At 33.7% G+C, this 13643-nt stretch overlaps 1 protein-coding gene across 1 annotated transcript; it reads left to right on the top strand.

The window, feature by feature from the left end:
• The first annotated feature begins 51 nt into the window (after window positions 1-51).
• On the top strand, window positions 52-13052 carry LOC124355555 (dynein regulatory complex subunit 3). Its single transcript, XM_046806717.1, has 6 exons — window positions 52-305; window positions 1937-2094; window positions 11080-11205; window positions 11298-11467; window positions 12406-12615; window positions 12908-13052. Exons 1-6 carry the CDS (start codon window positions 143-145, stop codon window positions 13050-13052), a joined length of 972 nt encoding a protein of 323 aa, XP_046662673.1. The 5' UTR covers window positions 52-142.
• Window positions 13053-13643: the final 591 nt, after the last annotated feature.

The following is a 13643-nucleotide window of genomic DNA, read 5'->3' as shown; positions in this document are numbered from 1 at the left end:
GGGAGACAAAAATGATATCAGCTGCCATAGCAACAGAAAAACAACTATCTCTTGAGTAGCAACATTGCCATCTCATCTATTCAACTTGTAAACCATACGGTTTTAACTCCTTCTATTAGCAAGGGAGACAAAGTTGATAAAGATGGAGTTAGTGGTGCGGTCTGATATTCAGCCGGGAGTCATTGACACAAAGATCTTACAGGAAGCCATCAAGGAACAAGGACCCAAGGGGGAGGCCGGGAGGCTCATTGAAGAAGAAGGCTATGACCTGAAGGAGATAACTCATTTAAGGCTTGAGTTCTTGAGTAAGTATTCGCTCATAATCAAATATTAAAATTGAATAGTAATTCGTTGATTGTAAAAACTTGAATACCTTATACAATCAAAATAAATTGCAAAATGTGCTGTTTTGAGCGAATTTGGTTAATTTTTTTGAAATATTTGTTGAAGTTGAAGGAAAGTTTTTGTACAGAGAAAACTTGCAAAAAAAGTTTCAGAAATATTTTTGAATTTTGGAAAATAATGATAATATTCATAAAAAGTAATCCCAACTTCAAAGATGCTTACCAGCTGTTGATAGTTTTAGATGAAATTCACCAAAAAGGCTGAAACAGTGGGTACATTTAATCTAGTCTTAATAACAGTTTTTATTTCAACCCTTTCTGCCATCACTGTTGAACACAGAGTTTATTCAGATTAGAAAATTTGAAGTTATGAGTTCAAATCGTTAAACTATAGTTAAAATATCTTTTAGCCTTACGTTTTACATGATATTAAGTATAAAGTGCTTGATCAGTAGTGTAATGTAGATAGCAAAGATAAAGTTTTTAACCTTGTAAATCAAACTTTTCTTAAGGCCGGTATCGACAGTGCGAGGCTGCTCGCTGCAAATGCCTCTTGGCGAATGCTCGGCTTTGCCTCGGACTGTGGATACCGGGGTTGCTCGCTATGAGGCGTTCGCGTCACACAATGTGAGGTGAGCCGTGTGCTTGTCGGTTTTAGAGCAGTGCTCAAAGGTGCCTCGCTCCGAGCTGTGCGTCAAGTGGATACCTGCGCTGTCTGCCTCGCACCGTACAAGACACAATTCTGCACTGCAAACCAACAAACCTCCACAACGAAATTGTCATCATGGATAATCATGAAATGATCAGACAATTAGGCTCTATCAATGTAATTAAATGTTCAAATCTTGCTTGGACATTCGCAAGAAATTTGGCACGTCTTCTTCGAACCTCACGTCTTCTAGGAGTCTGTTCACATATTTGAACCGATTTCGATAAATTTTTTTGACCCACCAACGGGGTTTACGTAGCTTTTTCTGTAGTTTTTTCCTGATAGTCGTCGCCATCACAATAAAAGCAGCGGCAGCAACTTGCGCATTTCTAAAAAAAACAAATTGTCCCAACTGTCTTCACTACGAATGCGAGTGGTTCGCGTGCTCGCAGTGAGCATTCGTGGTTACAAACTAGCTGCTAGCTGAAAAGCTCACCCTGAGGCAGATGGCACGAGGCATTGGCAGCGAGCAGCCTCGCACTGTCGATACCGGCCTTTAAGTTAATGATGGATTAAAACCATTTAATGCATTGGAAACACTATTTAAACACTGTTACAAAACCCACTTACATGCTTTTTGACCGCAATACGCTTCTCAAGCCTACAGGTATATAATATATTTTATTATCAGTATCCTCAATTATCCTAAAATGAGATTTTCATTATTCGCTGTATTACCATGTCTTTATCAACAATAACATACAATGAGCTGGTAAATCAAACATTTACAGATCATTATACTAACAATGAATAGGCTACTGAAGGAGAAAATATCGATGTGAGAGCCTGACGCTTGCATTCCTATTATTGATATAACCTGAAAAATCCATCAGAAATGTTTTTGTTAACACAGACTATGTACAGTTCTCATTTTTATGCACAGATATCTTGAGGATTGACCATTTGTGGATGATGACCAGCTTGACAAAACTGCAGCTTGCGAACAATATCATAGAGAAGATAGAGAATCTGGATGCATTAGTAAACCTCAAGGATCTGGACCTCTCCTTCAACAGGATCAAGGTCATTGAGAACCTGGAGGTAGGTCATGGTGTCCGCTTTCTGTAAAGTATGAAAAAAGTTGGAAAGAAGAGAGAATGTTGGATTTTTAAATAAAAGTTCACAAAAAGTGAAACAAAATTAGTAATAGTTGTGGTCATTTTTGTACTCTATTACTTTTTAATTATTACTCTAAGACTATATGTCATGGGTCTTTTGTTTCTTTATTATTAATCTTGTTGATGTTTCGGCAATAAAAGCCTTAACCGTGTAGGGTTATTCATTTTTTAATCCTATAACTTTAGTTTTGAGAGCAATGGAAAGATAAATCATTATTTTATTAGTGAAGAATGTGTTGCTGAAGAAGAATAACAAAATTGGAGTGCATTCGTGACATGGTAACTTTGGAATAGGTTATAACATAGACAAAATGCCCTCTCCATACACACAGAGTTTCATGACTTAGTTGTTTAATTATAATAAATGAATGAATATCTAATACAGTTGCGTAACTAAGACTTTTTGAGGGGGAGAGAGTGGGGTGGGGGTGGATCTGATTGAAGAGCACACCGGGGGTTATGAAATAAATGTGAGTAAAACTAAATTTAATGGACCTTCTTCAAAGTAAAACATTTTACTGCTGTATACAAGTTGGATTGCTGTTTAACAAATGGTTTTTAAGGGCTCTTAGAAGAGAGTTTAATTCCCTGTAGTTACATCTACTATACTAGATAATACTAGAACTGAAGAGGAGAGACCGACTACAGTTTGGACACAAACTAAAACTCTGGCTTCAAGACCATCCATTTTACACAATAAATGAATTTTTAAACAGAACTTTCTAACCAGCTGTAACAAAATAAAATCTTACGATTGTACTGTGTAATGACTCATTTCATACACCCATCTCACATCCATTTCAATACTTAGGCCTAATTTAATTTAGAAATTTATTTAGTAATAATAATTAAGGAATAATTATTTATAAATTGTCTCAAATTTTAATACAAACAATAATAAATACAAAATTAAATTATATCAAAATTTAATCAAAATTCACCTTATTACATATAAAACTCAAAAGTTATAAAGTGAACTAAAGTCAGTGATACAGTGTGCAGGGATGATTGTTGAAGAGTGAGGAGAGCAGATATTTGAAAGGTGAAGAGGAGAGAGGGATCTGGAAGAAGTGAAGCAAGATTATTATTATAAAGAAACTGGTTACATTTATTCAGCAGTATTTGAAAGGTTACTTTATTAAATTCTTATTATCACTGAAGTACAAAGAAGCAGAAAGACAGACATTGGGTGAGAAAAATTCCTTTTAAGTTTACTAGTGATTCATTGGAAGAACATAAAACCCAGGAACATTCGATTTTGCTAATAATTCAAAATTAATATAATTAAAAATTTAACAACAATTATTTTTCAAAATTACAACATCTTTTATAAAATAAAATACCCAATATTTCTATTTCATTAAGCCAGCACGACCACCCTGCCCTAAAAATTAAGAATTGTATTTAAAAAAATTTACCATTATTGTATCCTCCATCTTGTTTCAAAATTCAAACTTGTATGTCAATTAATTTATCATCATTAAATTTTCACATTTATATCATACTGAGTTATTTGTTATTTCTAACTATAATCAGAATACAAATTAAGTTTTTAACCATTTATTTTAAAGTGTATAATAGTAATATATATTACAAAATTGGCGTCCAACGTAGTGGCTTAATGAATATTTATAATCTTTGATTTGAGACAATTTTCTAGATCGTAACAATAGCCTAGACATAAGTACTGTACGTAGTTAGTTGTCATTTATTCATATTGTCTGTCAATAGGCTATAGGTTATTTAATAACTCACTATATAAAGATTTAATTAACAATACATTAGTCCTGTAATATTATTCTATCTTTTATCGCAATTAATGTCCCGTGATTTTAATTTAAGATACCCTAAACGGTACCCATTCCCAACAGATAATATGGAAAATAACCAAGTGCTAAACGTAAACAAAGACGCCATTAATCCCGGTATCGAAGACGAAAGCGAACAGAGAGAAGAAGCAGAACAAACTCCCACAATTCCCTCGCGCTAACCAAGTCAAACATTCTCACAGCGGTCGACAACCAATCACGGATGAATGAAAACAGTGCTACCAACACCTACGCGCAAATTTCCCTGATTCTCCTGCAGAGACGTGAAGATGGAGCTACTGCGCCTCCCACACTAAACGTAGTTGAACATTCTCATTATACTCAATCAGTTGATGCCATTGGCAGTGACAGGTCAAATAAACAAACCGCTGACGAATCCCAATCGACAGCTCTTCATGCTATCATGAACGGTTTAAAACAACTTAATGAAAATTTGATTAACACTAAATCTGAGTTAAACGAAAACCTAAACGCAAAAATAAACGAAATAAGTGATTGTATTTCTAAAACTAAAATCGAACTTAGCTATGAAATCAAATCTTGTAGGGAGACACTCGAGACACACAAATTAATGAACTGCGGGATAATCAAACTGAATTCCGAAATGAATTGAACGCTATAAGGGACAATCAAGATCAATTCCGTGAAAAAATAGACCTGAAAATTAAAGAATCCACTGACAGCATTAGAGGAGAATTAAATCATAGTTTTGAAGAACATAAGGCATTTGTAAACCAACAGATGAATAACCAACAGTTCAAGATATTAGAATCGGTACAAAACAAAAATCAAACTCTAGAAAATAAAATTGCTTTTTGAAATAAAAAATGCTATAGACCAAGTACGACATGAAAACGCGGAAACAAATAAAATACAAAATCAAAAACCATTATAAATGAAATTCAACCACAAATCCAAAACAATCATGATAGAATAAACAATCTAGCCGAGTGTATTAATAAATATGAATGTGAATTAGAAAATATAAAATCTAAATCTCAAATTGAGACGAAAACCATGTGAACCATTGCAAGTCATTTGTACCGGAGGAGATTCTGTAGACAGACAAGTGCCAAAATTCAACGGACGTTCTAACCAGTCCAATGGAATTTTTACAAAAAATTAGAAGGTATTACGAAAAAAAATATAGGTTCGTGTGCAACTCACACACACATCTAACACTGAACATCTCATTGACATATTAGAAAGTAGTCTCGAAGGTCACGCGTCACGATGGTTCCAATTAATAAAACACGATATTAAAAGCTGGGAGGATTTTGCACAAGAATTTACTACGAAATATTGGAGTCGTGATGTGCAACGCGGCATACGTGCAAAAATAGAATCAGAACATTACAAGAATAATGGAACATTGACTCTCGTGCTGAATACTTCACCGAGCGTGTTATCACACTACAATCGATTACCCCACTAATAACCGAAGAAGAAATCGTCACCATTTTATCGGAACGGTTTGAACAAATTATTCAGGATAGCCGGAGCGTTCAAAACATTAACACCATTAAAGAGTTCGAACGATTACTACACAACGAGAAGACATCCGAGACGGCCCAAAACGGAAACAAAATAATTTCATCCCAAAATCACAATTCATCTGGTTATAAGCCAATACACCAGAAACCTCACCAATCCCCAGTCACACCACATAATAACATTGAACAAAGAGCATATCAGCCCAAGGAATCAATGTCACGGACAAAATCAACATTATAATGATCGAAACCAACATAACAAGAACTATTACCACCCATACAAACAGTCGTAATAATAATGAATTCAAGAGTAAGACACAACCATACAGAGACCACTACCAAAATCGACAGAATACCCATTACTACCCAGGAAACGACAGACATCACCCCACCACAGAACAGGCACAAGTATGCACTATCGTGCGGCAGGGAGAAAATGCTCGAAAATCCACCTTCTAGTACCGGCAACGACCGCAGCGAAGACTTCCCAGCGGCGGGAAACGGCTGCGCGCTGTAGAACGGAACCGAGGAAACATAGCACCAGGAATAAAATACGACACTACAGCGCTAGGAAATAACGACCTCGGATATTTAAATCAGAATTTATTCTTCGAACTATAACCCTAGTAGTGAATTTCAAGTTAACAACATAATATGTGATAAAGATTTCCTTTTTGATGAAAAAATAGAACATCCACTAATAACTAATCCTATACAAATAAGATGTCCAGAAATTAAACATCAAAAAATTAATAATGTAGAAACTAATGCCTTAATTGATTTCCGGATCATCTATTACTTGTTTGTCAGAGTCTTGGTTTATGGATAACCAACAATCATTAAAGCCATTTGAAGAACTGCCCTCTAGCCAATACTACCATTAAAACTGCTATTGGAAACATTTCAAAACGAATCAACAGAGTAATATATGTACCTGTGACAGTAGCTGACGAGACTACTCACATACAATTCCTTATAGTACCAGCATCTTGTCAAACCAGTGATTTTAGGAATGGATATGCTAGTATTATGGAAAGCAGAGCTAAACTTTAATAATAATACAATACATATGAAAATAAACAATACACATGTTGTAATGAAGTTTGTAATGGCAATAAATAAAGGGCACTTATGTGAAATCACCACTCAACAAGGCGTTATGCTTATGGAAGATTTTAATGACTCAATGTCAACATTTAATGAGTATGGCACTATAAAACAATGGGAAGATAACAAGATTAATAATGAGAATAATGATTACATTGATGCACAACACAATATATCATCCAAAGATAAAATGTCGGTGGAAGATATAATGAAAACCCTAATCCGTAATAACTACATAAATGAAGAACAAAAACAATGTTTGATCAATCTACTATACCAATATAGGGACGTTTTCTCAGACAAACCCGGATGTTGCACTAAATATGAACTCGAATTAAATATAGAAAATCCTAAAAATTTTAAATCATTAACCTATCCAGTACCTCAAGCATACCAAGACGCTGTACATGTTGAGATTCAACGCATGGAGAACCCTTTAACATAATCGAGAGAAGCAAAAAGTACCTACGTAAATGCTATCATCCCAGTAATTAAAAAGTCTGGAGAAATTCGATTGTGTTTAGATGCCCGCAAAGTAAACGCAATAATTAAACCAGATTTCGAATGTAACCGCAGTGTTTAGCGAAATTCTGAGTAAATGTAGAAACGCGAAATTCATAAGCAGTGTAGACTTAACGGCTTCATATTGGCAAATCCCACTTACTAAAACTTCGCGTCAATACACCGCATTCCAATTTAGAGGCAAGACCTACCAGTACAAAGTCACAGTCACACCATTTGGAATTTTCTACATCCCAAGCTGCACTAGTAAGAGCTCTTGATAACGTGTTTGATGATGAGATAGAAGCTTTCACAGCAATTTACGTTGATGACATATGTATCATTTCCCCCGATTTCAATACACATCTACAACACCTAGAATACATATTCAAAAAGCTAGCTGAAGCCAATATGACAATAAACTTTGAAAAATCTCAATTCTGTAAAGATTCTGTACCATTCCTAGGTTTTACTCTAACAAATGAAGGTATTCGTATGGATAACAGTAAGATTGATCCAATTCTAAACTTCCCAACTCCCAGAAGTCGTACACAATTAAAAGCATTCCTCGGATGTATAAATTATTACAATAAATTTATTCATAAATTCTCTGAAAACAGTCCAGTCCACTATTACGGCTAACGTCAAAGAAGGTTAAATTTCATTGGACTAGAGATGATGATAACAACATTCAACAAAATTAAACAGCTGTTCATAAAAACTAACACACTCTAACCACACCCCCGATCCATCCAAAGAATTCTACTTACAGACCGATGCGTCCGAATTTGCAATTGGCGGACATCTATATCAAATAAAAGACAATAACGAAAAAGCTGCAATTATGTTTCATATCACGCACATTACAACCAGCAGAACAGCGTTTCCACCACAACCGAAAAGGAATTATTGGCTATAATCCACTGCCTACAGAAGTGTCGATACATTGTTATGGGCGTTAAATTAACAGTAATTACAGATAACCACGCCTTAACCTTTTTGAAAACCTGCCGTTTGCTAAACAAATAGATTAGCAAGATGGATATTGGCTATACAAGAGTACGACTTTAAAATAATCCATTGCAAAGGGACGGACAACATTACTGCTGACACTCTCAGTTCGTATATCCCCACAGCACATGTCAAGCGATGCAAACAACCTCACTGAGTTATCTATTCATTACATCGAGAGAATTCCCGACCAACATTCTACAAGATCAACTCCGAAACTTACCTCAGCTTCAACATCAAGACCCTAAACTACAACCACTTATAGAAATCTTACAGTCACCTATGGAAACAAATGAATTTCAACAATTATATACTAATTATCGTTTATATGACAACACTTTACTACAAAAAAATTTAAGGGCAAATGGCTTATAGTCATCCCAGAATCAGTAATTAAACCACTAATACTAGAATGCCATCTCTACTATCTACACTGCGGTGCAAAAAAATGTTTTCTGTTACTGCGTGAAAATTTTATTTTCAAGAATATGCATCGAACAATCAGGCAACTGTTATCATCATGTGATAAATGTCAGCGCTGCAAAATCAACAACCATCCACTCAACAGTCAAGCCAAAGGAGTTAAATGCAGAGAGAAGAATGACCCAGTTAGCAGTTGACATCATAGGTCCCTTACCGACTAGTGTAGGAAATACAAAATACATGTTAATTGTTATTGACATATTTACCAAATTCGTTAAACTTTATCCACTGCAAAGAGCAACAACCAGGAAGTATATTACATAAATTATTTCACCATCACTTTCCTAATTACGGTTTTCCTAAACGAATTCAATCAGATAACGGAACCCAATTTAAAAGTAACGAATGGATCAGGAAATTTGAATCCCACGGCATACAATTAATATACAGTCCAGTGTATCACACCAGTTTTAATTTGGCAGAACGGCCAATTAGAGAAATAAAGCGTTGTCCTCAGAACGTATTGTTCACAGAATCATAAGAGATGGGTGAAATATGTACCTGTTTATAATGAATGTCTTAATGAAATTTACCATGAATCAACTGGATTCACACACACCAAACGAAACTACAGTTTGGAACAAGAAATATCAGATTTTGGGAAAAATATGTATCAAACCCTCTAGCTGAAGAAGTACCAAATCGAACACAAACTACTGATTGCAAGGCGTAAACTTGAAGAAAGTAGAAAGAAGAGATCTGATAAGATAAATGAAAAGAGAAAAACCAGTTTCTCTCCAAATTAATGACCAAGTATTGGTAAAGTCCCATCACCTTTCTAAAGCTATAGCTGGTGAAACATCAAAATTATTTGAAGTGTACGAAGGACCATTCATAATTCAAGAAATCCTCGGGAAATCGACCTACCAAATTTCTGATTTATCCCAAGAGCATGTATATGGACCTTATCATATATCCTCTTTGAAGCCATATAAAAACTCGGTCAACAACGCTAACGCTACAGAAGATACTGAAGTTGACGCGTTGGGACCTGTGTGAAATTAATACTATTTCCCCAAATAAACAGTGCAACTATACACCCAGTGACATAGACACTTTTAATCAATACTATATAAACATTTTCCTATCAGGAGGGGATAATAATTTTGTTAGTGGAAAGTATACCGCTATTCGGTACACAATTCATTAAATGTGTATTTCCAAAAATAAAACTATGTCCTTTGACATTGAGTTTTAATATTTGCCATTGATCTAATGTTTCTCTATTGTTTGTTTATTGTATACTAAGAAACTTGTAACTTTGTTCGTTGGCTTAGCTTTAATACTACCTAACCCTAATGTTAATTTTGTTCTCCTTTTTCCCTATTGTTTTGTTTGTTAATTAAATTTATTAAATAGTATGTATGATCATCAATTAATTCACTCATTTAATGTGGTTCATCCTTCTCTTTAAGTATCACACATCTATATGTATCATTTGCTATTCCATTCGTCATTGTATCGAAACCATGTTCATTTATTTCACATGTTTCTGAGGGGATATTGTAATGGACTCATTTCATACACCCATCTCACATCCATTTCAATACTTAGGCCTAATTTAATTTAGAAATTTATTAGTAAATAATAATTAAGGAATAATTATTTATATAAATTGTCTCAAATTTTAATACAAACAATAATAAATACAAAATTAAATATATCAAAATTAATCAAAATTCACCTTATTACATATAAAACTCAAAAGTTATAAAGTGAAACTAAAGTCAGTGATACAGTGTGCAGGGATGATTGTTGAAGAGTGAGGAGAGCAGATATTTGAAAAGGTGAAGAGGAGAGAGGGATCTGGAAGAAGTGAAGCAAGATTATTATTATAAAGAAACTGGTTACATTTTATTCAGCAGTATTTGAAAGGTTACATTATTAATTCTTATTATCACTGAAGTACAAAGAAGCAGAAGACAGACATTGGGTGAGAAAATTTCCTTTTAAAGTTTACTAGTGATTCATTGGAAGAACATAAAACCCAGGAACATTCGATTTTGCTAATAATTCAAAATTAATATAATTAAAATTTAACAACAATTATTTTTCAAAATTACAACATCTTTTTATAAAATAAAATACCCAATATTTCTATTTCCTTAAGCCAGCACGACCACCCTGCCCTAAAAATTAAAGAATTGTATTTAAAAATTTACCATTATTGTATCCTCCATCTTGTTTCAAAATTCAAACTTGTATGTCAATTAATTTATCATCATTAAATTTCACATTTATATCATACTGAGTATTTGTTATTTCTAACTATAATCAGAATACAAATTAAGTTTAACCATTTATTTAAAGTGTATAATAGTAATAGTATATTACAAACTGTTCTCTAAGAATATGTTCAATAAAGAATAATAACATCACTGATTTAATACAAAAATCAAAATAAAAAACTCTTGATAATCAGAACAATATCTTACATCCTGCGGCATTTCACTTTGACTCATAAAATCAATGTTTTATTTCTAGAATCTGGAAAAAATAGAGATATTCACACTCTTCCAGAACAACATCTCCAGAGTGGAAAACCTGGACTGTCTGAAGAACTTGGAGATCTTCAGCATCGGGAACAACAACATTGAAGATGAGAGTTGTGTAGGTACAAGCCAAAGAAATCATTTCATGACAATTATCTTATAATGAATGAAAAAAAAACAACAACGTAATGTCCATTACTTCTATTCCAGGTGCTGTATTTAAGGAAGTTCAAAAACCTGAGATGCCTGAATATGGCGGGTAATCCTTGCACCCACGAGGGCTTCAGAGAATACGTCGCTGCGTTCATTCCTCAGCTTGTTTACTACGAGTACAAGCTGTTGACTGAAGAAGAGGTGGACTTGGCCCGCACCATGTATTTGTAGGCATACATAACCTTCTCTTAGCAAAATATTATTGAAACTTTCTAGTGTGACAGTGAAGAAAACTCATGGAAAACTTCTCAAATTGTTGAACTTCCATCACAAAGCTTTATAAACATTAAAAATTACTTACCATGCTTTACGTACCAAAATGTTTATGATTTGCTCAAAAACATGAGTCTAGATTAATATATATATATATATATATATATATATATATACTATTTAATCAGCTCTGAACTCCCATTTTATTAATATATAAAGTCATATACTTTTATTTTTCATATAGAGGAAGTACCTACATACAATTTTATAATCAAAAGTGATTTAGGAATCCTTTGAATCTGGTTGTAAGCATTTCATTTAGACAAATTTAGGTTAAACACATAGAGATTGTAGTCAAAGACTGAGCTTCATAGGTAAAGGTACTTTCCTCCAACAAATTTCAAGCTCTCTGTGGCCTTTGTACTACAGACTACTTTATCTATTCCAATATTGATTTCAACATGTTCTCAATATTCTTCAGCGATTGCTAGTATTAATGGTTTTAAATTCATTGTAACATTTTATCATAGAATGGTACGGAATGCTAGCAGCTATTAAATGTTCTCAATCTTATGTCCATTGCTTCTATAACAAACTACTACTTATTTCCAAAAGACGTTCATCATTTCTTGTTTTACACAAATGTTACAAAAACGTTTCAAAATATAGCATAGGAAAACAAGTATTGATATTTAATGATTTTCTTAGAAGTAAAACACATTATTACTTGGATTTTACTACATTTTAAAATAAAAATCATGCTCAGATTGAAGCATGGGGGAATTATAAGGCTTGTTTTGTATATTGTGTATGTTATTGAAACCAAGCAGTTATAAAATTAGTCTGTGAATGATCTAATAGTATTGTATTATGGTGCTCATATCTTGTCCAGGAAAGACTTAGGGACTTTGGAAAGGGAGGAAGCAGAAGAGCTGAAGGCTACGGAGGCTCAGGAAGAACGGAGAAAGACAGAAGCTCTTCACTCAGAGGCTTTCGTAGAGCAGCTGGATGGTGACCAATTGTACCAAAGGATGTTGGAGGAGGACCCGACCGGGCAGGCTCTTCTACTAGTGGGAGAGGAGGCAGAGGAGATGTTTAACAGGTTGGTACTTTGAGACAAGTTAGAAGTGATGTTTAATGGAGTTGCGACTCTCCCCTTCAACCTTACATTACAAATACAGGAATCACCCATTTTATATTTATAAATGAACTGTTCGGTAAAAATATTTCCAAATATGCAACAAATAACATAGTAATATCAGCCCTGTTCTTTTGATCTTGTATGGAAAATTCTGGTATTACTTTTAGCCAGTTACACATAAAGAAATAGCTATAAAGAAAGTAATATGAACATATTGTGTTATCATGACTATTTATTCAATATCCAACATCAGTTTCAAGGAGCAAATCAGCAATGTCACTGCAGAGATATTTGAGTTGGGCCAGGAACAGCTGAAGCTGCGTAAAGCTGAGTTGGAGCAATTTACGCAGTGTGTTACGCAGGCCAAAACTCGCAGCCAGAAGCAGAGTCAAGAGTAAGTCAATGTTACTTTTAGATTAGGATTTTGGGTTGCTGAAAATTAAAATAAGGTACATATTTATTTTGGTACAATACATTATTTTTATTTGTTTACTATGAACAAATTTTTTGTAATAGGAAAAATTAGGTATTGAACTGTTATATATTGCAATTTGTTTTGATTATCTCAGATTACTAAACTTAGATTGCTAATCATTAGATTAACTAAAATAATATGAATATCAAACATTTTTACTTGTGAGCTATATTTTGGATCTAAAAATCCTAAAGCCACACAATTCATATAATATATTTTTTATTATGTGTTTCATAAAAGGATAAGAGGATTTTGGACATTTGCCATCATTTCATTTGCCATTGTTGCATTTAAAAAAAACGTGTTCATAGTTGGCAAAATTACATGTCCTTATGGTACAATCATTCAATTAATTTTTTTTCTCATAAAAAGCTACATTCATTGAAGCTTTGCTCCAGCAACATGTGGCATATTATATAAATATATAAAATCAAGATCATACCTAATAAAATAACTAGGAAGCTGAACATACATTTAACTAGCAATTCAACTACTCAAAATCATTATCAATAAA

The sequence above is a fragment of the Homalodisca vitripennis genome, chromosome 2, assembly GCF_021130785.1.
Source record: "Homalodisca vitripennis isolate AUS2020 chromosome 2, UT_GWSS_2.1, whole genome shotgun sequence".
In the NCBI taxonomy this organism is placed as follows: domain Eukaryota; kingdom Metazoa; phylum Arthropoda; class Insecta; order Hemiptera; family Cicadellidae; genus Homalodisca; species Homalodisca vitripennis.
The sequence above is the reverse complement of the archived record's forward strand: the minus strand, read 5'-3'. Positions and strand labels throughout refer to the sequence as shown.

Coding starts and splice junctions, on each gene's coding strand:
- LOC124355555 (XM_046806717.1), top strand. CDS start 143: ATGGAGTTAGTGGTGCGGTCTGATATTCAGCCGGGAGTCATTGACACA. Junction 2,095..11,079: donor AGGTCATTGAGAACCTGGAG/GTAGGTCATGGT, acceptor TTTTATTTCTAG/AATCTGGAAAAAATAGAGAT. Junction 11,206..11,297: donor ACATTGAAGATGAGAGTTGT/GTAGGTACAAGC, acceptor CTTCTATTCCAG/GTGCTGTATTTAAGGAAGTT.